Genomic DNA, 26,477 nt, shown 5'->3' with positions numbered 1-26,477 from the left:
CGACATAGAGATGAAATACATGTACTGTATATAAAATCAACTCCTCTGTATTATTTAAATTCTGCTGTAATATGTTTGGATTCTCTACTAACTCTCAATTTATTGCAAATCATTTCTCTCTCTCTTCTGCACCACTTATGATACATTTTATCTACGTTTTTGCTTATGTTTGGAACAGGACATGCGAAAAGCATAATATGTTCTGTAATCCGAATGATTTTAATCCGGATGATGAATCTACCTTTGGGGGAAAACGAAAAAAAGATTGGTGCCAATATTATTTTTTTATATTTATAGTTTACCTTTTTCTTCATCAAAATCAAAAGCAAGACAAGCTGCTGGTGAACCTGGACTTGATGGTGCAGACATGGAAAGGAGACCACCATCGTCTTCTTTTTTGCCTTTGAGGACATCTTTGACTTTGGTCCACATCCACTTGCGCTGAGTTTGAGGCGACACTCCAGCAAGAACACGATCTGCGTCGTCTCCGTAGGGAATGGCATCTTGTTGGTCTCCTACGTAATCCAACGGTGGTGGGCGAGGTTTGGATTTCTTACGTTTTGAGGTCTACAAAAATAAGAAGCACTTTTTGCATTGCTGTTTAGTTATCCATAAAACATGAATCTTGAACTTATCACGAGGACTCTGTTGAATTCAGAGGCAGAGTAGATACGGTAAGCAACTGATTATAACATTTGACATTTGGATAAAGAGGCCTAAATGTTGACATCCAAAAAACCGTTTCTAAAGTTGAATTTCTTTAATAAATGAAATATTTAAAGCGTTATAAAACTTCTGATATAATTTCGAATGAGTTTTCCTACTTTAGGAGGAAAGAAAATCACAAATCATTTGCTTTAAAAATATTTCAGTTAAACTAAAATATTCTGTAATTTTCATGCGATATGGAGCACGAATATTGCAGTGATTATATTAGTCACTTTTTAATGTTATTTTATATAAAAGCGTCCGTTATACAAAGCAGTGCGGTGCAGCGTTTTCTTTCAGTGACCATGAAAAACCGTTATTTTTTTGTTTTTTTCGTATGACAGCATTAACTATGGTAAAGTAATAAAAGTAAGAAAGAAAAAAGAGTTTTTAAATGAAATAGATAGAAGAATAGATAAAATTGAAAGAAGAAGCAAAATTACGTCTTTTCCAGTTGATTCCTTTTCGCAGTTTTCTTTGTCGTTTGAATTTTCTGGTCGATTTTTCTGAGGAGAAGATTCTCCCTTCTTATTGTGGTGAACTTCTGCGTCTTGATGCGAAACAGACGTCTTCTTGTGATTGTGCTTCTGTGGTGATTGTTTTTGTCTGTGGCGAGACTGCTGCTCTGGTGCATCCAACCTTTGAGGACGGGAGCCTCTGTCGTCCGCCATTGATCCGTTCTGCGCATTGTAATCTGAATTTTGAATATTTGTTCCTGTGGAGCGATAAATATGCTGATCAAATACATGCAATAGTCAATTATAAAATAGTTATTTTAGCTTAAATAAATAATCACTCAACTAGTACTACAACAAAACAATCTTGGATAATCAAAAAAGGAAAAAAAGAAAAAAAACTACAGCTATGCATGCGTTGTTGTTGTTGACGTGTCCACACTCTAAAATAATTTTAAAGCATAATAAGAATTATAATTCTCATGAAGGGGACAACATTTACAGTGAAAAACCGGGGATCTGACTGTCTTAAAGAACAACGTTCTAATGATCACACATCCTCTTTTAAGGGCTGCACTCCTGCTTTACTGGACAAATAACAGATCATTAGAACAAATCCATGAAACAAATCACGGCTAACACAATTGCTACACGTCAAGTTTTTTGCAGACACAAGTAACATCAAATTTCAACAGATTGGTTCATCGAGGTCTAGCAGGAAAGTTTTATTCCATCCAGCTTTTACTCGATGTAACTTGGTTCATTAAAGCTCAGTTAAACCTTATAGGAAGGTTGTGGTGTTCTGCAGTTGGTAGGTAAACGGCAGTATCTGCAGAAATGAGTTTTAGCGATATTTGAAGAAATGCGTTTTGAATTTAGTACTAAAAATAAGGAAATGTTGAAATTATACTTTTTTTTCAAGATTTTTTTTCATTAAAAAAGAAATCAGCAAGTTCGTACAGTAAAGCGAACATGCCAAAAATAAATAAATAAATAAATAAATAAAAATTGCCGTTACTGTCCGTTATCTTCCCACGGCAGTGACATCTTGACCTTCAGAAGGAAAGGTCGCGATGCGTCCTGGTGTTCTGTTACTCTATAAAAGATCCAGTTCACTTATTATTTTAGGAAGGTTCTGATGTAATTGGTTCATCAAAGTTTAGAAGGAAGCACTTCATTTAGAAGGATTTGGTTCACTAAGACATTTGATAGGAAAGTATTTGTGCATTCAGCCTTCTGATGCATCCAGTCTTTCGGTAGTTCAGTTCTGATGCATCCACTTTTTTTATCCACTAAAAACCCTAGCTGAAGAATGCCACAGATAAGATTTAGATTATTACTGTCATAAATTGGAACATAACAGTTTTCTAAAAGACGTTCCGAGCGGAACGTGATCTACACCTTGATGGGTACTAAAGCACTCTTATTTTGTTTGAATGGTTAAGAAACATGTATGCAAGTGTATTTTACATTTTGTGTTTATGGAATCTTTACCATCTTGAAAAGATGAACGATGATTGGACCTCTGGCTTCGGCGGCTGACTGCTGTATGACCATTTACAGCTTCTGATGATATACATGGTGACTTGGCAGCTTTCGCGTCCCTTGGCGAACTGCTACTGCTTTCACTTTTTTGGTTATGACGATGGTCCCTACGGATCTGAATCATCGTCTTCATTTTACCCCAAGGGGTTTTGGGGGACTTTTTGGCACCTATAAAGGAAAATAAATCAATAAATCTAGGTCTCAAAACATTTATTGAAAAAAGATAACTGTCATTTTTGAATTAAAATCCTGAATATTCGAGCTATGAGGACTTTAATGAGTTAATTTTGTGATTTCATTTAGATTAAATATTTAATAAAACAGTAAAAATGGAACTGAAATCGATAAAATTCTGGATGATTTCTTTTATGAAACTGCCTGTTTGAGGTGTCGGATCATGAAACATGACGTACTATTGTATATAGTACATTTTATTAGTGAACCACAATTTAATATCAGTCATGCTTATTCACAATAAGTGAAACTATTTTTCGCAATTTTGAGCAAAAATACCATTTTATTAATTTTTTTAAATGTTTTTATTTTAATTTTATCTGATCACAACAATGTCAATGTTTCCATAACTTTAAAACGACTTTTTAAAGGGAAAAATATTGATATCTGAAGAAAAAGAGAATCTTAAAAGAGATTCTCTAAGTATAATAAGAAACAAATAAGCAAATACTACATTCAACTTTGAAACTATATCAAGCGCTTTCTTCTTTAAGCACAATTGGCGAAAGTTTTCATATATTGATAAGATTCTATCAATGCATCTCTCTATACCACACACACACACACACGATACAGTGAAATAATTTCATGTGAATTAGTAATTATACACATTTAAGAGAAAGAAGCAATGGTGTTGTATGTGCAGTATGAGTTCAATTTTTGCTGTTAAAGTTGTAATTCTTAAGCCTATTCCAGAAGCGTCACTAAGGTGGTGCAGTTCTCAACGGGTAACCCCTTTTTAGGGTATTACACCTAAATTTAATTTAGGTGTGGATGAAAAACATCAAATATGTAGCATGTCACAGTGTTTTTTAAAATTATACTAGGGAACTCTGAACTCTGCTCCCTGCTCGCTGCCGCTCACCGACTCCCAAAGATTACTTCGCATTCTAAGTTGGTTCGCGCAGTTTAAAGTGCCCGTTAAGAAAAATCAGATTAAAGTACACATTACAATTAGAACAAAATAAAAATCGCGATCCCCTTCCCATACAAAATAATTTCAGTAAAGAGTTCAGTAACTTTAGATAACTATTAAAATATATTTAGATGAAAAACGAAAACTAATCTATTAAACATTAAATGTTACATTTTCAATTGTATGCTCGTAATAAGGCTATTTTCAGAATTACCGTTCTTTAATTTTGCTCAATCATGTTATATATGGCACATGTTTCTTACTTGCAGAAATATTAGGAAATAAAATGACACATTAAAATAATATATGACTCATTGTATTATGCAATAAATTGCATTGAATTATTGCATAATTCAATGTGTCATTATTGAATTATGCAATTCAATAATGACACATTGAATTATGCAATAACCAATTGATTTTAATAGTTTGATGTAATAGTCGCAGTAAAAGTGTTGAGTGTTTTTAAGAAATTAAAGTTAACGGAAAGAAGAGCAATAATTAACAGTAAAATCATTTATTCATGATTTTTTTTATATTTGTAACAAAATTAATAATTAATGTAAACTCATAAAACTAATGACTTTGCAAATACTTGTTTTTAAAATAAAATATTTCTCACCAATTTCTTCTTTCTCGTATCGCTCTAGTCCGGACTGCGCTGTTTTAAGATCAAGGGTCCCTGATTTTTTCACTGAAATAAAAATGAGAAAAACATTAAGTTAAATACAAAAGTTTTGCGCAGTAAATGTTAAGGGTTATTTCATAACCTCTTCAGTGAACGTTAGCTAGAAGCGAGAACAATAGAGATATTGAAATATACCATTCTTTAGTTTTATTAGGTTAAGTACGAATTAATCTTGTGCGGAAGTTTGAAGGAATACATTGAAAAGTTATAAGTCGTACTTTCATAAGAAAACACTTATTCATAAGGTTTTTTTTTTTTTTTGGTACAACGTGTCGATTAATATCACAATTAAAATGACAGACCTTTTTAATATATGTTTATTTTTGCAATGAAAATCAAATTATCGATCATTTTTTTACAATAAATTTAGTAGGGAAAGTATCAAAAACTAACTTGGCTCATCACAAGTTTTGCGATATTACCACAAATATTCATATGCGTCAGTGCAAGCGTACAGATGTTTAGTTAACTCTCGTAGAGACCCGTTAAAAATCTAGTAAAACAAACACGTGTAGGAATGCTAGCAATAAACACTGAAATTAGGATTGGTATGGGTAAGTGGGACCCCTTTTTGAAATAGTTCGTTTTTGAAACCTTATACAAAAGTTTTGGAATAAAAAAAATTCAAGTTGATGTCTTATTTTCTCTTGAACATTATTAATAAACAAAAGTTCATCATTATTTTCTAAAATTATGCTTTAAATATTCTTAACGATTATGTTTTGTAAAAAATCGCATAGGTGTCCCACTTACCTCATAGCAAGGGGTAAGTGGGTCACCACCCTTTTATTTAAACTTAAATGAAGCATATCTAAAAAAAGGATAAGGGGATCTTACATGATAAAGTGTGTAAATTTTCTTGTGTGATTTTTTTTTGCAAATGCATCTATTTATGAGATGTTTACTGTCTTTTAATCCTGTATCAAGGAACATTTTAAAACGAAAAACAAAACAATATCATTTATGAAATTTATTGAAAGCCTATAGGTACATATTTTACTTTTACAAATAAAGGTGTATTTAATGAACGTAATACAGTTGATTAAGGTAAATTTGAGTAAATTAGCCAAAACTATAACCTGAAAAAGAAATTGGAAACATTATGCGTCTATGTAAAGTTGGCTAAGGAAGAACCATTATTGCTTCATCCTCAGTAATTATTCTAACATCATCTGTACTATACCAATAAAAAGTGTCACTATTTCTATTCGTTCTTGCAAATTCAACAGTATTTTTTGATTTGTATCACCAACTTCCAATATTAGACTTACTTAAATATTAATGATTTTCTTTCATGTATGTTTCACAAATACATAATCACCAGCTTTAGCAGTTTTTGTAACTGAACTATCAATTCCTACTAAGTCATCATATTTGCCTTGTATTTCACTAATACAAATATTTAATCAGAGTTGCTTTTGATTTTGAAATCCGCATTATTATAGGGGGACCCACTTACTCCTTATAGCAAAAATGAACGGGGTAAATAGGAACCCTCCTCTTGATTGTTATTAATAATATTGTGTGCAAAAATTCTTGCTTCTGTATGAACTTTAAGTTAAACTATACGAGAAAAAATGTCATAAAAAATAATAAAAACTAACCTGGAAACACTTCTTTGAAAAATGTTGCTTGAACTCGCAAAAATTTTTTTCAGAATTTTTTTTTTTTTTTTTGACTAAAGACTATGACCTAGAAAAAAATTCCAAGAAACCCAAATATGTGCAAAATCCATCACTGTGATGAAATTTAACATGATCAGCGCAAAAAAGTTTGAAAACTTTATCCATAGTTCAGTTTTAGGGGGGTGACACACTTACCCCAGTGACCCACTTAACCCAACCAACCCTATCTTTATAAGAAGAAAATAATACCTTCTTGCATTTCATTATTTCCTACTTGATGATGGAGGGATTATGTGTTATAATTCTACAAGGTGTTCCGCAGTTGAAATTTCAATTTGTTTGAAAAGAACTTAGGATCATATTTGGTTATATGAATGATGCGGCCTCGGTTTAGAAATTTTGACTCTGTTCCGTGTATAACGTTTGGTGATAGTATATTCTGTGTAGTTTATAAGAGTTGGTAAAATTGAATAGCCGTTTTTTTCTTCAAACAGATATTGCATATTCACCTGCGCTAACAATGCAAAAGGCTAAATTTTGATCCATTCGAAGCAAAGATTTTGATTTAAAACAGCAGCATAAAACATCATACACAATTTTATCTGGAGGAGAACAAAATATTTTGAAAACTGTTTGTTCTGTGTTTAGGAAAATAATCATAAATATGAATTTATAAGTTTATGTTTATTTTATGTTTATAAGTTTTCAATGTTTTCAATTTCACTAGTTGCTTCCTGCTTTAATGGTTTGATGGTTCACAGCTATTACAAGTCCCGAAATCTGCGTGCATAGCTTTGGATTATCTTTGTTCCTTTTTTCTCTAAACAAAGTTGAAGAAACTGGTCGCTAATCACTTGTACTAAATATTTCGTTTCTTCTTTTTCTTAAAAAACTTCTTTTTGACAATATAACAGGCGTATCATATCAAAACATTTAAGTCATTTAAGGGTTCCGAAAACGATGTTTTGATAAACTCGACAAGAACATGCTTCGCAAAACAAAATAAACGTGCAGGGGTTCGTGTCGCATTTCGCTCAGCATGCTGTTCCGAAGCGTGTTCGTCACTTAAGACACGAAATGGCACTGTTTTTTCTGTTCGAAAGTGACGAGACATAAGCTTAGAAAATATTTACGGCAATGTTCTCTGGAGTGTCCTTTTTCCAGACAGGAGTTGGCAAATCTATCATAATATATCATCTAAAAAGATGGTGGAATTGGCTTGACTCATTTTTCCCACCTTTATTTTTGTCGGGCATGCTCTGCCAAAACTTGTCTTCAAGCTGTTTTGAAAGGCGTGGTTAAGCTCTTTTAATTCATGCTACCGACGAAATGAAGTGGCGTTTTTTTAAAGGAAGGGAAATAGATGAATATTTTTTTTCCTCCCAAATATTAATTTCGAATTAAAGGGGTTGGTCCCATAACTTTACAGAAGTTTTCTTAAAGGCTCCTTAAATCTTGCTTAAGACAAAGTTGAAACAGAAAAGTGCGACTCTTCGCTGGTTTTCCTTTTTCAACGAATGCAGATTTTTACTGTTTCAAACAAAAGTCTGGATTTCTGCTGAACTTGATACCCAATATAATTTGTTGTTGTATCATCTGAATGTTAGTGAAATGGGTCAGTTTTGGTAGATTTGACCGATTGTAGCTCCTACGGTTGTTTCTGAAAATGTCGATTGAAAACTTTTGCACCATTTCAATTATGAGTGTGTCCCATGTTTCAAAGCTTGTAGCTCGCCGTAAAAAGCGACTATCTTGATAAGAAGAGTGACATTTTGTAGGACGCTGCCTGTTCTTTCTAAATATGTACTTATTTTGTGTGTAGGTCCTACAAGAATCTCAAAAATCGGTCGTCTTCTCAGAATTTTTTTAAACTCATTTTCCTTTTAAAGTGTATCGCTTTCAATTCGATTGAGGCCCGTCCAGACAGATAAGGCATCTAAAGGGCGCAAATCAGTCTCTGGACTACGTAGCTATGCAAGAATTGCAGGCGAGGAAAATTCTTGATACTAACTGCAATTCTGTCTTAACTTTGCCCGTAGTTCTAGTACTGCTTTTGGAGCTTCCCTGGAAATGCAGGAAGGTGCCAAGCTATTATATCTACTTAAGTTTACTTTAAACTTTCAGTGACTCAACTGGCTTTAAACGGAAAGATTTTTGAATAATTCAGGAGGCTTCTAGGATAATTTCAGGATGGTTACTGAATTTTAGCGGAAAACGTTCCTGGTTCTTGGAAGATATGTTACTGGAAGAAATTGGTCACATCAGCTGCCCATTACATTCCAGGAATGTTTCTGAATCGGTTTTACAATGTATTGGTATTCGTTGTAACACAGGATTTCAAAATATATCACTACCAACAAAACTTCCTACCATCTGTATAGAGTATTTATTTTTTTTATTTAAGCTCCACCAATCTCCACCGTACCAACCCTGGTGAGAGTTTAACCGGATCTGGTGTTTGAGGGCAACAGAACAGGTCACGAGCGATCAAGCACTCGCTGGAACAATTCTGATACATACTTATACATAAACACACACAAAAACATAAAAAAATTTAAAAACTCAGTAAACAAGTGAAATAGAAGTTGTAAAAATCTGGTTGGCTGGAAGTACACTATAAGCTGTAATGAAAGTTCTTTGAAAGTTTCTAGGCCGGAATTTAAAGTCATCTGCTTGTGAAATGAGTAGCGAGATTATTTCACAGATATTCTTGCGTGAAACTGGATGAAATAGAATATGTGCAATATTTTTGGAAAAAGAAAGGTTGGAATTGTAAGTGCAATGGAAAGAGCTGGTTAGAAGACAGTTGAATATGTGTAGAGTAAGGACAAGAATATTTTTTTCTGTATTCCATCTCGATATACTTTCAAAAGCATTTCCATCATGCTGTGAACAAATTGGTGACCTCGCACTCTTCAAGTAGAAATGTCTCTCCATTCAGAAGAGCATATCTGACATGTTTTCCGTTCCCTAATCCTTTGCTCCCTGCCTCTTGGCATCCTCACAAGAGCGCGGAAGCGGATCCTCCTCCTACCGAAATAACCGCGGCTAATAGTCCCACCGGCGGGATTTGTATCCTTTGAGCAAATTTACGCCTTTTGATGCAAAAAGAGAAATGGCGGTTTAATTTTATCTCTCGGGAGGACAAGAGCTAAAAAGTGAGCGTAATTAAAGAGTTAAAAGGTAAACAGCGGGAGTCACGGTTTTTGAAAAAAAAGAAATAAATAAAAAAAACTGTTGCCGTGCGTGCTTTTTAAGTACGGAAAGGGTAAATGTCACTTATTCTCTATTAACACATATTTTTTGTGTGAATAATGTTTTCGATTTTTTTAGCTAGTAACAGCAAGGTTATATATTAATAGAGATATGATGTGGGCCGTATTATGACACAAATTGCTTCATTTTTGAAAGCTAGGAGCAGAGAAGGCTGATCAGTAAGCAAACACTTAAGCACGATTCTGTTATCTCAAAGCCGGACTAATGAAAGTCACATTCTCCCTATTTTGCTGGAGAGCGTAAAAACGTTTGTTTGGTGCATAAAAGGATTGGGACTCGTGTTCTTAGAACACTGGTAAATAATGACACATATTTAAAAAAAAAAAAAATTATGTTGTTATGATTCAACACGAGAATAGGATTCTACTCACAATGCAGTTAATAAAATGAAAATCTTTATTTTTGGACTTACATTAGTCTAGCCCTGATCCGCAGAAACTAATTTTCAAAACTTCCTTACATCGTTAAAAGCTTAAAAAAAGCATTAAAAAAAAAGAGGGTCAAAGTATTTTACATGATGAATGTCATTATTTTATAAAGCACGAGGTAACTTTGACGGTGCTGAGTGCTTTTTTTTGAGGGGGGGGGGGGTAATGAAAAAATGTATAATTACAAAATTAATAAGCTGGCATAAGCAGTGTAAAAAAACTAACTTTTTAAAATCATTTTTTGTTTGCATTATAAAATTAAGAAAGAGCAATCAATTCACTACAAAAAAAAAAAAAAAAAAGGCGTGAGATTATTCACCTAGTGGTTCTACCCCAAACAGCTCATCTCGTAACGTTCTTACACGCGGTAAAATGGTTGGTGACGTTGTGATAACCATTTTAAATCGTTCATGAAACGTCTAAACGTTAAGTGTGTTACCTGGGACTCGAACTTAGTGTCTTTTTGTACCCATTAAAAAAAAAGAAATCGAAAATCTATTAAGTAAGAAAGAAGTATGTTTTACACTGCAAATAATCGGTACACATTTGAAACTCTTTAAGTGTTCCAGTTGCCTGAATATGTGCTAAAATGTATTTCGAATGTGTTGTGTACAAAGAAATGAAGCTGAAATGTTTTACTAATCCGTTCCGTTTTAAAGAAAACGTTCCAAAAGTGCACCGAATGTGTTTTGCTGGGAATCTCTATTCAGCCAGGTTTGGAAATACACTTGAGAACACATAGCGCGCAGATTTGAGAGTGCTTGTGAAATCACTGCTTTCTTAGCTACTCCATGTTTGTAAACAATCTGGATCGGCCGCAATCATTTTCGTGATATTTTTGAATCCTCAAAAGGTACGCCACTTTCCTTTTTTATGTTCTTTACAGATAATTTTTGTATTTATACATTTACTGAGCTTCATACTTTTGTTTTAAATAAACTAATAATTTACCATACCGCTTAAGTTTTGAAATAAAATAAAATCCTGTGTTTCAAAACTGTGTGGTTACGTTAAGACTAACGTGTTACGATTCTAATTTTGAAACTTGACGATTGATTTAGGGCTCCTGTCCTTATCTTTCGATTTAGAATTTTTTAAGAGCATCGGAATTAGAGGTTTAAACAAGGGCTCCTAAACTACGGGTTATGACCCAAAAACATTTCTAATGAAGGTCGAAGGGCATTTCTTACGCTGTTCAATTTTAATCTTGAAAAAAAGCATCTCTTTTATCTAAATGCTTTTTATGAGTTCTGTCATCTACTTTTTGTTTTTACAAGTAGTTCAGGTGATTTTATTTTTCTGGTTAGCAATTTTTTGATACGTTAGTATTTTTGCTTGTAAACATCCCATAAGATCGATCATCTTGTGCACAACTTTTTGGTTTAACAAACCGAAAAAGAATGAATCGCTGGAGGTTCTGCGGCTTAGATTAGGTTAAACTTGAATATGATCAAAATCTACCACAATAGTATGAATAAGATTCGAACCTAGGTCCAGAGATCACGATTCTTCTAAGTAATGATGTTTGACAAAATATATTGTCTGATGTGTCATATCAATCAATTGTATCTTGAATTTTGAGGATAAAATATTGCGTACCATTTAGCATCTTATTTATGGATAATTAATTTTATTATCTGTTGCAGTTAAAAAAAATCATGAAATTTGAGTTTCATGATCAATGTTTTGCAGAAATGCCAAGCAAAGTATTGTTCGAATGAATAATCTGAGTTCAAAACATTAGCTAAAAATCTTATTAAGTATCTTAGTCAAATTTTTGAAATCATTAAAGCAATTAGAGCAAACAGGAAGCCTTATATAAATGTGTGTTTTGAGTACGTACAATACATGTATCGGGTCTCGTGTTCTTAAAAATGGGGTCATGACACATAAATAGTTAAAACCGCTAGTTCAGAAAAAGTGCTTAATAGTTTTTTCTTTAATCCTACTTTTTAATTTGCCGTGTGATAAAAAACATGTGAATAAAAAATTTCACCCTTTATTTCTTTGAAAAAAAAACCTTTAGTTCTTTGTAAACAGGTACAACCTGATAACGTAAACACAAAAACATTTTTTTTTTTTGAACCATGAAAAGTTCCATGAAAGACTTAGTAAAAATTGTTGGATAACTAAACGTGATGTCTGTTGCAGTGTAAAAACTATTTCAATTGTAATTTAGTTGTTATACGTTCTATTACATTGAGAGATAGATTAAGGGTGACCATAGACTGAGGAAACAGGAAATATCAGACATTTTTCTGAGAAAAATACCGAATTCAATATTAGTAACGCAAGTTTAAGCCATTTTTACAGTTCTGGAAAGGGCGTAGGGAGATCTCCCTCGGAGATTTATCTAGTCTAAAATATGCTTAAGCTGTCTTTTGATTATGTAAAGATGGGGAAAAGTATGGAGAGGTGGGGGGGGGGGGGGAGAATACCTCTAGGAAAAAATGTAAGAATGCAGTTTTAAAACTGTACATTTAGGGCATTTTTAAGGAACTTTGGGTTTTATGTTCCGGGGTTCATTTCAGCGAAAAATATTTTGAAGCTAAAGTGTTAAAAACATTTTTGTAAGGTAATTTGAGGAATAAGGGTATTATTAACCACAATATTTTGAAAATGTTTTTTTTTTTTTGAAGTATAGTTTAAAGCTATCTTTGGTGATGTTAGAGGAAGGAAACTCTGGTTGGAGGGGGGGGGGGGGGGGGGTTGGTATCCGGAAAATTGTAAAAACTGATGCGTCTAAAACATTTTAGCTATCTTTGATGATGTAAAGAGAAAAGGAGGAAGACAGGTATATAGGGGCTTTTTCCGGAAAAATTATTATTATAGAAAAAATAGTAGGGAATGTGGGGTAAAGTGAAATTGCTAATCTGGCTAGGTTTTTTTTAAATGAACAATTTGGAATTTTTTTTTGAAAATTACACTTTGCAAAGAAAGAACATTAAAAAAAAAGTGGAAATTTTTCCCTTTATTTTTTTCATAGAAAGAGTGAAAAATGTTCTGTTCACTCATAAAAGATGTATTTGTTCAAATGAATGATTAAAAGAAGGGTAAAATGAATAATAAAAAGATAATGAAACAATGAACGAATACTTAAATAAATAAAATACTTAATACATGAAGAAAAATAAATGACAGTATAAAATAGTGAATGAATAAGAAAATGGGTGAAGGCATGAATAAATAAGTGAATTAATGAATGAAGGAATGTAAATAAATTAATAAATAAATCCGTAAGTGATTTTTTAAATAACAGTGCGCGGTAAAAATAAAATAATAATAATAAAAAAAAAACCTTCAAAATGCTTCTGGCATTTCGTCGGCTGATTCTTATGTAGAATGACCCCCTGAATCCGAATATGACCTCCGTTTTCCCCCTATACGTACCAATTTTTTTAAAGGACCCCCCAAGTTTTTTTCAATTTTCTTTAATTTTAGAGCAATTAAATTTTTTTTGGAGGTGAAAGGAGCTTTATATTAACTGCTAACATTGTTTGGTGGGCAAGAGAGGTTCAAATTTCAAGATCATGGACACCGATCGCAAAAAGGGGAACTTGGGGAGGGAGGGAGTATAACATCTCAAAATAAAAGAAAAATCACGAAAAACGATCTTTTTATTCTGATTTTTAAAAAAAAAGATGTTTGTAAAAAAAATTTCCGAGCAGAATGAGAGTATAAGACTAAGCTTCTATGACTCCTATGTCCAAAAAAATTTTCGCGACGTAAAAAAAAAAAAATCATGTGAATGTCGCACGTTGCATACGAGTTGAACCGCAGGTCTTCATTCAAAAAGGCATTCCTCTGGCTGATTTCTATGTAAAATGACCCCTATGACCCCTTGTTTCCAAATACGACCATCTTTCTCCCTATCACGCCCCTTTTTTAGAACCTACCCCCCTCCTCTCCCCCGCCATTTTTTTATTTGAAGGGGGAAAAGAGCATTACAATAACCGTAAAAATAATTCTGAATGATTAGATATGTGCAAAGCTCAAAATCTTATGCATATGTAGCAAAAAGAAAAACAGGAGGGGGCACCCCTCCAAACACACTGTGCAGCAAAAATTACTCTCAAATGCTTCTGAGGCTAATCCGCCTGATTATATGCACAAGATTTAGAACTTTGCACATCTCTATTCATTCAGAATAATGTTTACGGTTATTGTAATGCTCATTTTTCTCTCAAAATTTAAAACAATAAATAGCTCTGAATCAGGGGAGGGGGGAAGGTTCTAAAAAAGGGGGCGTGATGGGGGAAAGATGGTCGTATTTGGAAACAAGGAGTCAATTTATATAAGAATCAGCCAGAAGAATATCTATTTGAATGAACACCTACGATTCAACTCGTATGCAACGTGCGACATTCATGAGACAGTTGTTTTTTTAATTTTTTTTTTACATCGCGAAAATTTTTTTGGACATAGGAGTCATAGGAGAGAGTCTTATACTCCCATTCTACACCAAAATGTTTTTTACAAACATCTTTTTTAATAAAGCAGAATAAAAAGATCGTTTTTCGTGATTTTTCTAATATTGGGGGGGGGGGGGGGGTATACACCCCAAGTCCCCCCTTTTTTGCGATGGGTGTCCATGATCTTGAACTTTGAACCTCTCGTGCCCACCAAAACTATGTTAGCAGTTAATATAAAGCTCCTTTCACCTCAAAAAAAAAAAAAAAAAAAAAAAAAAAAAAAAAACTCTAAAACTAAGGAAAATTGAAAAAAACTTGGTGGGCATTTAAAAACAATTGGTACGTATAGGGAGAAAACGGAGGTCATATTCGGATTCAGGGGGTCATTTAACATAAGAATCAGCCGACGAAATGTCAGAAACATTTTGAAGGTTTTTTTTTTTTTTTTTTTGCCGAACAGTGTAATTGAGCGAGTAAACGAAATAAACTATTTCACTTTGTTCCATTCACCTTGCCAATATTAGAAATACAAGTAAGCTTAAAATTAACTGAAAAAAGTAAAAAATACCGCATTAAATATTTAAGGTCTCAATTAATATTTAAAATGTTAGTAACAATAATTTTATCATTTTATCCTTACAAAAATAATTTTTGACTTACATCAAAATATTACAATATGAATGTCCTTTTTTGAAAATTGCCATTATTATCATTAATTTTAAGCTTCAGATGTATTTCTTCCTGACTGGAATAGAGTACATGTGCTACTATATAGTTAAAATATTACGAGATTGTTGGCAGTAAAAGTAATTATTTCACCATTTCACTTTGATCCACATTCCCCTAGAGCCTACAAATAAATGTATAACGTATTGCTTGTGTTCTCGTAATTAAGCGTATGTTTGTGAAAAAAAAAAAAAGCTTTTTCTTATTTTTTTTTAAGGTAATTGTTTACCCGGTTGTAGAAGAATGATAGTTTCAAGCATTGTTATGTAAATTTTTTAATGTGTATCTATAAAGTTAAATAAATTCATTTTAAACATATTGTGTTTAATGACTAGATAAGTTTGATAAACTCAGTTCAGTGTTATGTGCGTAAGTTTGAAACATAAATCCCATGCGTATTTTAAATTTAGCTGCATTAGTTAATGAATTTGATATTAACTGTCTGATTGAGTTAGACCTGAATGTATGGCATTTAGTTGCCATCTGGAGATTAAATGCCATACGATAGAAGCTAAAAAGAGTACTCAACCAGTCACGTCTTAACCACCTTCCAGTTTTTGAAGAGATATCTTGTCCATTTAACATGTAATCCTGGGACTGTCCAACTGCAAGGGGGTTAAGAACCGAAACGGCCACACAATTTTTGCACGAATGAATTTTCATACACAAATCATTTCTATTTTGAAGCAATTAGTTTGCAATGTAATAACAATCCCAACCTTAGTATTACATGTTGCCTTTCAATCAATAATAAAAGCCATCATTAATTTCAGGATTCAAACCGCACCCCTTAAAAACAAGTACAAACCTGGAATCTTATACAAAAGGTTTGTACTCACCTTTGGCGGGAGTGGGGAGGGGATAGAAAAAAGGCAAATGAATGGAATTTCAGTTAGATCTCATACGGTAAAACCTTTTCCACAGCTCATGTTTTATGTAGTACATTTTTTCCTCATTCAAGGAATAAATAAATGTTTTGAATAAAGTGGCTACTAATGGTAAAAAAAAGGGTACTAAACTGAAAGTGTATGTCAGCCACTGACGACTAAGAAATTTTTTATTTATTTTGTTTTTCGCGAACACTTTTCTTCCTTATGCAAGGAACTAAAACTAAAAATAATTAATTGATAATTGTCAGTGCCGGCAATACGATTTTTCAGAGCTAGGGCAAATCTTGAGACTGATGCTCCTACTCATTCTCCTTCAAGTTTTATATTGAGCTTCAACGAACCCCCCCCCCTCCACGGAAATAGAACAAATTTATTGTCCCCCAAAAATTGTCTCACGGGGGCAAGGATCCCAACTCCTCCCTTCGCACCCAGATCCAGCACTCATCGTTTTAGTTAATATTCAAGGAAATAATTAGTCATTAAAGAATTCCACTGCACTTACATTTTTAAAAGAACACAACTAATGTTTATGGTTATTGGTCAGATACCAAGCAATAGATCACTGAATTTCAAAGTAGCACGAATTCAAACAATGAAGGCAAATTTATTTTGATCTTGAGAAATTAAAATTTTTGAAAATGAAATTTAGGAAGCAACAAACTGAAGTTATGTGAGCCTTTGTTTGTACACTTTTGATTACTTTTTACAGTATGGATTAGCTTTGAAAACTAAAATATGGAAATTATTATTTTAAATATAATCAGTTTCTGTACTAAGTAATGATGTACACTACATTTTCCTGCAACCTTTTTATTGGTAAACATTGTTCGTGTGCAATTCTGCTGTAAGATAGTCAATTATCTTGGAAATATCATTGTATTTTAAATTTTCATTGTAGCTATGCTGATTAATAATTAGATTCATCCAAAGCCTAAACCATCATCAGCCTGCAGTCTCAAAATGAACACGAATTTAGTGCATATTTATAATTTCTAAAAGCTGCTTTTATATTTGTGCGGTAGGTATCCTCGGATGATATTAGTGCGAAGAAATTGTTCTAAAACGCATTCTAGAAACTGCACCTGTATGTGTGCCACAAAATGTTCAATGAAGTGTTCAAAAACGTGTCTTTAATGCGATCCTATAAGTGCTTAAAAAGTGCGCTAAAAAGAATGCTGAATTAAATATATGTTCCGAACTGTGTTTCTAGAAGTGTTTTTTTTTTTTTTTTTTTGAAAACTGACCCCAAAAAGTTCTAAAAAAGGGGACAAGTGTACGTGTTCAAAAAATGTTTTAAAAAGTGATCTTACAACGGTTCTAATAAATGTTCTAAAAAAGGAGACAAGTGTCCGTGTGAAAAAAGTTTTCAAAAAGTGTTTGATTTGGCAGTGTAGTACATAAGTTGCTTTATTTTGTTAATTTCCATGGTATAAGCTGGGACTACATAGCCCGTACTGAGTTATTTATTTTATAGCATTCTTCTCTTTGTTGGGGAAATTTACATTTGTGCAGCTGTCTTGAGTAACCTTTTCAAAAACGGCTTTGAAAAAACATTAAAGGAGTACAAATTCTCAGCTGTTTATTGAAACATATCACAATACTTCCTTAAGTACTTAACCAATGTATTGAATGAGTTCGTTTCAAAAACTTCAACTGTTTAAAAAAATGTAAAGGTACCACTTTCAAGAAAAATATCCAGAATGCATTATTCAAAGACAATTTTTGTTGATTGTTAATGTGTGAAACACTCACCTACAATGGGTGTTGTACTTTGTCTTTCCGCTTCAGAAAAACTACGAGATGACAGAACATTCGAATGTGACCTTGACGAAGACAACTTGAATCCTTTAGAACGTTCACTATCCTTACGATTTAGTCTTTCTTGCTCTTTCTGATCGTCATTTCCATGGCTATCAGACTTTTCAGTTTCACCCGTGGGGGAGAATTCTTCCGCTTTCTCAATGCCTAAGACTTCTTTTACTTTAGACCAACGCGACGGACGTTTTTTTGATTTTGGATGAGAACCCGGATGCCCAACCGATTTACTTCTTTCTCGTCGTTCTTTATTTACAGTAGCACTGCGACTCTTATGACTTTTGTAATCTCCACTTGACCCAATCTGGTTCGTAGTTTTGCTTCTATAGAGACCCTATAAAAAGTTTTAAGAAATGTTCACTAGATTGGCAAACATTGGAAACATGAAACATAGTTAAACGTACATAAACAAAAGAGATAATTCTGTGTGTGCTTGAAGCGCTTGCCGGCAAAATGGCAAGGTCTAGAAGCATGAAATATGGCAGGGGTTCCCAAAGTTTTTGGATTCGTGGCACCGTTTTTGGAAGTAGGCACGCCTGCGGCGGGTGACAATTGAGGATTTTGCTTTTTCCACATGACATTCTGGATGTCCTGCCTGTTATCTCTATCTACTAAATGTTTTAAAAGGGTGAAACGAGGCGGAATGACTTCCCATGGATTTCCTGTATCCAAAGGTACCCAGTATTGACTTGGTAGACATTGCCAGTACCGAGGAGATAGGGTTACAGACACTTACACAGACAGACGAGCAGTTTTTTATAGTATAGATTGATTCCGTGGGCATTTCGTGGTACGGCGGCCTCTCTCTGCGGCACCCACTTTAGGAACTCCTGAAATATGGTATAAGAGTAGTTTTTGCCGAAATTGTGTACCTAGGTGCCTTGTTTTTGACAACTTAATAGAAAAGTCATTGATGCTTTTTGTTTCTTTTTAATTTTTTCCACCACTGACTGCGTCAGATTGATTTTTTGATCCAGTATAGAAAATTCAACTTTTGGGGATATTAAGGGTGTTTTTTACACATTTTTTAAGAGTTTGAAAACACATTTTAAAACATAATTTAGCCAAAGTTTTATACTACAGGAAGAAATTTTCTGCTGTAGTGACGTGCCTCTGAATGTGACTTTAGGATTCCTGCAGTGACGTCACACGATTCTTTTATCTATTACAATTGTTATATTATCTATTGCTTGTAAAATAAAATGAGATGTTTATGCGTGTGTGTATTCTTGGCGCGTTTCCGAGTAAATTGGTTAGGTCTAGCTATAAACATGACATTTCGTATATTGGCGTAATTTGGCCGACGCCGACGCTGCTCCCCTTGTACCCTGAGTTCCCATAAATTAGCCAGAATAAAAGTTAAATCGTCATATTTATGAAAGCAACTGCCAAAGGCGGCTTTCTGGGTTAAAGAAGAAATGTTGTTTATTCTATTCAGCTTCAAAAAAACTTTTTCATGAAGGTGAACCATCTAAGTAACCGAAGACGGCTATCTTCAAAGATAGTCAACCAATAAAAACAAAATTTAGCGGGATTGATCCCGCGATTTTGAAAGCAAAATCTCGTAAGATTTCCAATCCCACAAAGTTTTTTCATGCAAACGTTTTCTAACTTTTGCACTCATGAAACGAATCTTTTCACAAACATATTGAATTTTGAATCACTTTCCTCGTATTTCTGCAAGAAGAGCAAGAAAAACTTAGTACCTCATATGATGAAAGATGTATTTACCACTTAAGAACAAAATAAATAGAGAGCATATTTTTTTAGAATGAACAATTATTCTCATTCAAGGTTTTTGTTTTCATACGTCAGCAATTTAGAAACTGCATAAAAATTATTAACGTTTTCGAAAAACATCGTTAAAATTTAAACCAAGAAAATTGCACCTAAGAAAAAATTGAGAAAGATCATTACAGATTGCAAAACCCGCTGGAGTAGCCTGAATGTAATGTTGGAATGCTTCAGTAAGCTTAAGGATAACGCTCAAATCCATTAACTTACTACAAGTGCACACTATTTTTCACTGAAGGAGTTCCAAGGAAAAACCTTACATTATTTTTCCTCTAACCTGTAGAAAGTGCCTGCCGACGTCTTTGTCATCATGAAGCTGATATTATAAATGTGGGTGCTACGCTGAAAAAATTATGTTGGATGACTTAGCTGACTAATCTGCAATATTCGGCACGATTCTAAAAGAGGCGACGCAAGGACGGATCCAGAAAGTTTTCAAGGGAGTGGCGATTGATTTTTATTAGTTACTTTTTTCTATGTATACTGATTTAAAATTATTAATCAGAAAGGTTTTGTACTTTAATTCCGAAACTGTTTCGGGATACGGTTCCAAACCCAAATCTCCCTTCTCCCAACAACAATGCAACTATTCTAAATTTGCGTTTTTTGAACTTCATTTTCAAAAAAATTACCGGTGAGGAGTCCCTCAAGGGAGGGAGGATCTCTCCCCATTGCCCCTTCCTTGTATTCGTCCTTCGGCGACAGAAACTTTGATGAAGTACAGGATGACCCGCAGTACGTTAAGTAGTTCAAGTTTTTGAATATCTTTTAAGTGAGAGGTAAAATTAGCGAAGTTATCCAAAAACATTTAATGAGACTGCGGCTTGGTGAAAGAAATCAGCGTACTCTGCCTGCTGTAATGAACCAAATGCATTGATACAATGACCAACGTTTATGCATCAACAAGGTTGGGTATCCTCAATGCAAGTTAAATTGGATGCTGCAATACACAAATCAAAGATACACCGTTTTTGTCCTAAATTTGCAGTTCTTGAGCAAAAGTCAAACATGACTCCCGTAATAAAAGAAAAATCTATTTTAGAAGTTCTTGAAGTTTATGGGGATCTTCTGCTATATATCCAAAATTACTTAAACTCCGTAAACCAACTGCAATGAAGGCAAAACACGCGACACATCATCAAGCGCATTTTTTTTTGGGGTAAAAATCCCTTCCCATCCCGTACGAAGAGAAAGGCACACTTTAGCGTATAACGTTAATTGCTAATTGGAATGGGACATTGCTGTACTCTACAAATGGTGTACGGAAATCGAGAAAACTACTAATTCATGTAACAAGAGCAGTCTTTCCCAAAAAGCACAACTTTTTCTATATGAAGCGAAAATATAACTTTTAGAAGAATAAAGTCAATCTTGCGGGATCCCGTGGTATTGCCTCCTTCTCGATCCCCAAATTCCACGGGACTGAATTCGGCGCGGGATTGGAAATCCTAATGCCTAGTAATGTGTTTGGAGTGCAGAAAAATTTAATACCGGGATTGCATCTCGAGTTAACTTATTTAAAAAATTTCCTTTACTCAAATTTTACAATCAATTTCAAACTAATCGCAACCTCAGAAAAAAAAAACGTAACCTTGTTACTGTTACTTTGATGGTAGCGCTTTGCGCTTCCACGCTGCTGACCCAGGTTCGATTCCCGGGTTGGGCATGCTCCACTCAGCCTGACGAGATATCTCGTCCATTTAACACGTAATTCTGGGACTGTCCAACTGCAAGGGGGTTAAACTAAACTAAACTCAGTGGCACAAGAGCTCATAGGTGCCATTGCCTACTGTGCCCATCTCAGTTTACGAGACCAAGGACTTTGGGATGCAAGACAAATGTTCCAGATAGGTGGTCAACCGAACGTGGAGTCCTTAGGGTTTAGTTCCCAAGCACGCTTGGTGCTCAATTGATGGACAAACTGAAAGGGATTAGTTAAGTTTACTTTTAATATGATATATTAATTGAAATGTTTTCCCTTGATTCTAATTAAACAAATAACTGAACAGTTTAATTAATCGAAAAATATTCTTACTTGACATGGATTTTCCAAATAAGTTTGATCTCCATCAGAAACTTCAAGATCTTCTCCAGCTTCATTGTACTTTTCTTTCAGTTGTAAAACCTCTTCTTCACTCAAACCAGAGCTATAAATTTTGTTCTCGCCAACCATTTCTTTATGTATTTCATGCAAAGTTTTAATGTCCTCCAAGTACTGAACTCTTCGCTTGAGTTTGATATTTGCTTCTTTCAAGTCACTAAGCTGTTCCATCAACTTGCAAAGATTGTCCAAGTGATCCAATCCTACTTTGGGATTGTTAGAGTCGTTTTGAGGCTTTCGAGCTGGCAACAAATGAGATGGGACGGTAGGACTTGTTCCCAACGGAAAAGACATGACATATTCCATGAAGTCTTTTTCGACTTGGAGAACGTCACTGATGGAAGACAAAGATTGGTTTGGATCTTCAGGAATGCTGAATGGGAATGCCTAGAAAATAAAGAGCACACATTTTAAACTTTCTTCAATTGTAAAAAAAAAAGTGTCCCATACATCATGAAAGCATCGTACTATGATTAAACTTTGAAGGAAAATGCTCTATTGTTGGAACAAATCTAACCTGGAAGCAGTTCCCGATTTAGATATCAGAGGGCTCTAGGTCGTATATTTTTCGGGGATCCTGTATAGTCAACCCTTACAATTTTAAACAATGGCGAGAACAGCTTTAGCTATTGGTTAAAAAAAGTAATCATTACTGTGCAATGTGTGCTAGACTTTTTGTTGTACAGCCGACTTTGAAGATTATCGGAAATTTATTTATACATGAGGAATTTAGCTGCTCTTATCGGTTAAGGAAGTGTGTAATACATGTAAGAACTTTTCATAATGCACTCAAAAGGATAAAATAACTTTTCTCGATCAGAAAAGACTTTCAGTATTCCTGAAGTTTTCAATTATTCCAAGAAAAGGACACCACAAACGAAGAAAAGTGCGGCTCAAGTCATGCAGAGAATTTCTTATTATCTAGCTTTCAATCATAAATTTGAGTGTTGAAACATGCATATTTTTTTAAACGGGAAAGTTTGGTTTCAAATGACTGTGTTATTTTCTTGGAATAATTGAAAACTGCAAGAATACTGAAACTGTCCTTTCTGACCGAGAAAAGTTATTTTATTCTTTTGAGTGCATAATGAAAAGTGCTTAGTATTTTTTTTTTTAAATTCTGTTATTTTATTCTTTTTAATGTAAATGTATTTCAGAAGTAGAATAATGTTAACATCACGAAACGTCACCCTAAGTTTTCATATAACTGCTCCATACTAAAAGAAAACGAATCCTACATACGTGTCTAAAACTTTAAGCAATGGGACCTAAAAATGTATCCTTGTTCCTCTGTAAGATATATTAATGTGCTAAATTATTAGAAACATTTATGTATGAAAAGGTTTTACAAAGTATTTTATGTTTCACAGCGTACAAGTTACTCGCGATAAAGATCTTAATATGTCTCTGTCCTTAGCCCCGTCATCGTTATCGATTATGGGCATAGATGAGGATAAAAATCCTAAGAAAGCAATGATATTGAATACATTTCATGCTTGCTTCAGAGAAGCCTTGATTCAAAATTTTCATTATGATTGCTATTAACATTACTGTTGCAAGGCAACAAAATTTGTAGCGATGGATTTTATATTTAAAAAATTAATGGGGAAATTACATGAAATTTGCTGTTTTGCATCCTAGGCAAAATAATAATTTTATTTTAGAATTTTAATTTTTCAGCGTTAAGTTGTACCTTAGGATTAAGCAAATCATTCAGTGAAATCCCGAATTCTCTAAGTGATCTAGATGTTGAGATAAAAGCAAAATCAGGCCTCAAATTACTCCGTGACTATCAGGCCAAGTATAATAAAAGTGCTTAAAAATAGCTTTTAGATCAATGTGTATGATAAATAATTTTATATGGTTATTTTTGACATTACGAAGCATGTTTATTCTTATCTATTTGTTTTATCCCTAAAAAGTGTATAAAACTGATTCTTACACGTTTTTCAAGGGTGCCAACCTCGAGGGGAGGGGGTGAGGGAAGGGTATTTTTAGCTTTTCGGAAGGTGGACTCCTACTCTTGGGGAGCCTTTGCAGCATTGGGGATGCGACATAGCCATTGCTCTTGGAGGAGACGAATATCCCTGAGTTCTTTTTTTTTTTCCAAAAATGTATGCATAGGAGTCAAATTCAACAAGAACTCTTAGTCGCACCGGAGTTCAAATGTAAGATCGAAATTGTAACAAAGCAGTTCGATACATGCAAATAATGAACATTTTGCGTTCAAAATCTTCGTTCGAAATTAGCATATAAATAAATCGTATGCAAGCAGATTTTCTTTGTTTTCAACCTTTTCACTCTAAAATTACATTTCATAGTGAAATTTATCAACATTTCTCAGTGAAATTTCAATTTAAAAGAAGCAAGGAAATTTTAAGGAACAGCTAACATACATAAAGTCAGCTGCCGATAGCTCGAATTCGCCGAAATTGGCTATCATGTTCTTGGAAATTTTCTGAAGTCTTTAGAGTTCAATTTTTTATTCCTTGGTACCGTAACATTTTGATATATTTTTTTAAATTCCAGAAAGGAAATCAATTTCTGATGCTTTGAGAGCTAACTAGAGGCAAGGCAATGAGACGACGCAAAGTAAAGAATCAACGACTGAGGTTGACACAACTTCTACATAGCATAAAATAAAGTCTCCAAAAAGCGTCTGTGTGTTAGAACGCGCAAGACTCGAGAACTACCCAGTCGATTTCACTGAAATTTTCAGCTTGTTTCTTTCAGTCCCGAAGAGGTTTACAGACCGACGAACCGGTATAAATTCGATTAATCGTTCTATTTTTATTCAAATTTAGGCCCAATATTCACATAAATTCCAAAACATGGGGGTGAAAAATTACTTTCACATTTTAATATTATATATCGTTGGAAAGAGTAGAATTTTCTGCGTTCTACGCATTTTATTTCAATACTCTAACTTAATTACGGCGGAAGATATCTGCGTTTTTGACTCAAATTATTCTTAGGCTTAGCTGACATTCGGGCACTACTTTCTTCATTAAAGCTATCAATAAGAATTGAAGGAATTGTCCCACAGTTTTCTTTTTGGAACTATTGGAAAAAGCGACATTTTTTACTCCAGATCTATCTCGATCTATGGTCGAAGCGCTAAGCTTCTATCTATAGAGAAAAAAAGTTACAAGCAGTTTTAAATCAAATTCGAAAACTCTCATATCCATTTAAGCTGTTAACCATTTATTTTGCATTTCCACGGTTACGCTTTCTGAATTCATTGTTTCTTTCCTTCTTCCTCATTTTAGTTTCAGAATTATTCCTGTTTCCTCGGTTATGCTTTTTAAATCCATCGTTTCTTTCTTTCTCATTTAAATTTATTATAAGTATTTTAATATCTGTCGTCATTATTCGAAAGCGAAATTTTGCATGATGATTTTTTTTTCTTTTATTTAAGCCTGATTGTTGAACATACGTCACTTGACACAATTTTCATTTTCAAGGTAGACCGGACAAAGTCGAACAACGCAGCTAATTACATTATACGAAGGTTGAGTGTATCTTCATTTGACAAGCACATTATGCTTTACTGTGTTTCAAATGCATTTTGGGGCTTTGATACAGATGTCGCTTTGATACAGATAAGTACTGCGAGTGACGAAAACTACTTACGCATCACATGCATTCTTACCTCAAAGTTGGGGTTGACTTTTGGTGAAACCCCTTGACTCGAGGTTCCAGTGAGAAGCGGTGACGCACCACTGCTGCTCCCTGGAGTACTGATCGGAAAACTCTCGCTGTTGGCCATCCACGATTCAGGATCTTCCCAATCAGGTGTGGCCACAGATGACGTCCGAGATTCGTTGTTTACGACTTGAGATGGGGACTCGAAGTGGCTTAAGATGTGCTCGTTGACAAATTCCACTTCACCATCTTCGACATCCAAGAATGCTTCCTCGTAATCATCCAGCGAAGATTCATCGTTTGCTCTGGCAGACGAGAGTCTTGGAGAAGGAGGATAGCTTCGATGCATTGTCGGAAAACTATTATTCCAAAAACAATACTTTAACATAAAGTAATAGCAATGTCAATACAGGTAAAAAGAAAGTAATAAAACTTTTCCTTTGCGTGGAAATTAAGAGGAAGAGAACAATAACAACAATGTTAGACCTCAGTGTCAGGACGGCTCCATTGGAAAAACTTTTAAAAATCACACACACACACACAAAAATGAACGTTTCAAAAACTGGTACTTAAAGATTTTGTCCTTCTAGTATTTAATATTACGGTAGATTTTGACTTTATGAAACGAATTTCAGTGAAATTCGTTTTAATGAATTTTAATGAAATATTATGACACCTATGTATCAGTGTTGGGCATTAATCAACTAAATCCTCTATCGACTAAAGTAATCCGACTCCCATTTAGTTCAGACTAATATTTTAAAAATTTAATTCAATTGCAGACGAAGATTAACGTTAGTTTAAACTAACTCGTTAGTTGACTAAAAAAACTAATTTAGTTCAGATTGATTTAGTTCAGATTAAATTAATCAGATTGAATTTAGTCAAACTAATTTAATCAGATTGATTTAGTCAACTAAAGTAATCAGATTAAATTTCGTCAGATTAAAATTTATACTAAATCTAATCAGATTGAAAAATATCTACACTGTTAAAACTACAGATTGCGTTTGGATTCATTAAGGGGTTCCTTTCTCTTCTTCCCCCCAATGAATATTAAGTAGCTCCTAATGTGTTACGGGGGGACATTGGGGGTTGGGGGCTGCCCCCCTCACCGATTTAAGACCTTAAAAAATCAATAATATTTAAAAAAAAAACCTTTAAAGTGACGCAGTTTGCGACATGACCCACACTACCCCCCCCCCCCATTTGGTACACA

General features: G+C 34.0%; 1 protein-coding gene across 1 annotated transcript in view; it reads right to left on the bottom strand.

Moving 5' to 3' along the window:
- LOC129223151 (uncharacterized) overlaps window positions 1-25,607 on the bottom strand; it is a 48,924-nt gene extending 23,317 nt beyond the window's left edge. The window contains 6 exon segments of the mRNA XM_054857719.1: window positions 303-567; window positions 2,725-2,876; window positions 4,481-4,552; window positions 17,656-18,084; window positions 21,574-22,000; window positions 25,266-25,607. Coding sequence (XP_054713694.1) covers window positions 303-567; window positions 2,725-2,876; window positions 4,481-4,552; window positions 17,656-18,084; window positions 21,574-22,000; window positions 25,266-25,607 — 1,687 coding nt within the window.
- Between the last annotated feature and the right edge of the window lie 870 nt (window positions 25,608-26,477).

The sequence above is a fragment of the Uloborus diversus genome, chromosome 5, assembly GCF_026930045.1.
Source record: "Uloborus diversus isolate 005 chromosome 5, Udiv.v.3.1, whole genome shotgun sequence".
Lineage (NCBI taxonomy): Eukaryota > Metazoa > Arthropoda > Arachnida > Araneae > Uloboridae > Uloborus > Uloborus diversus.
Note: the sequence above shows the minus strand (reverse complement) of the source record. Positions and strands in the feature narration are given on the sequence as shown.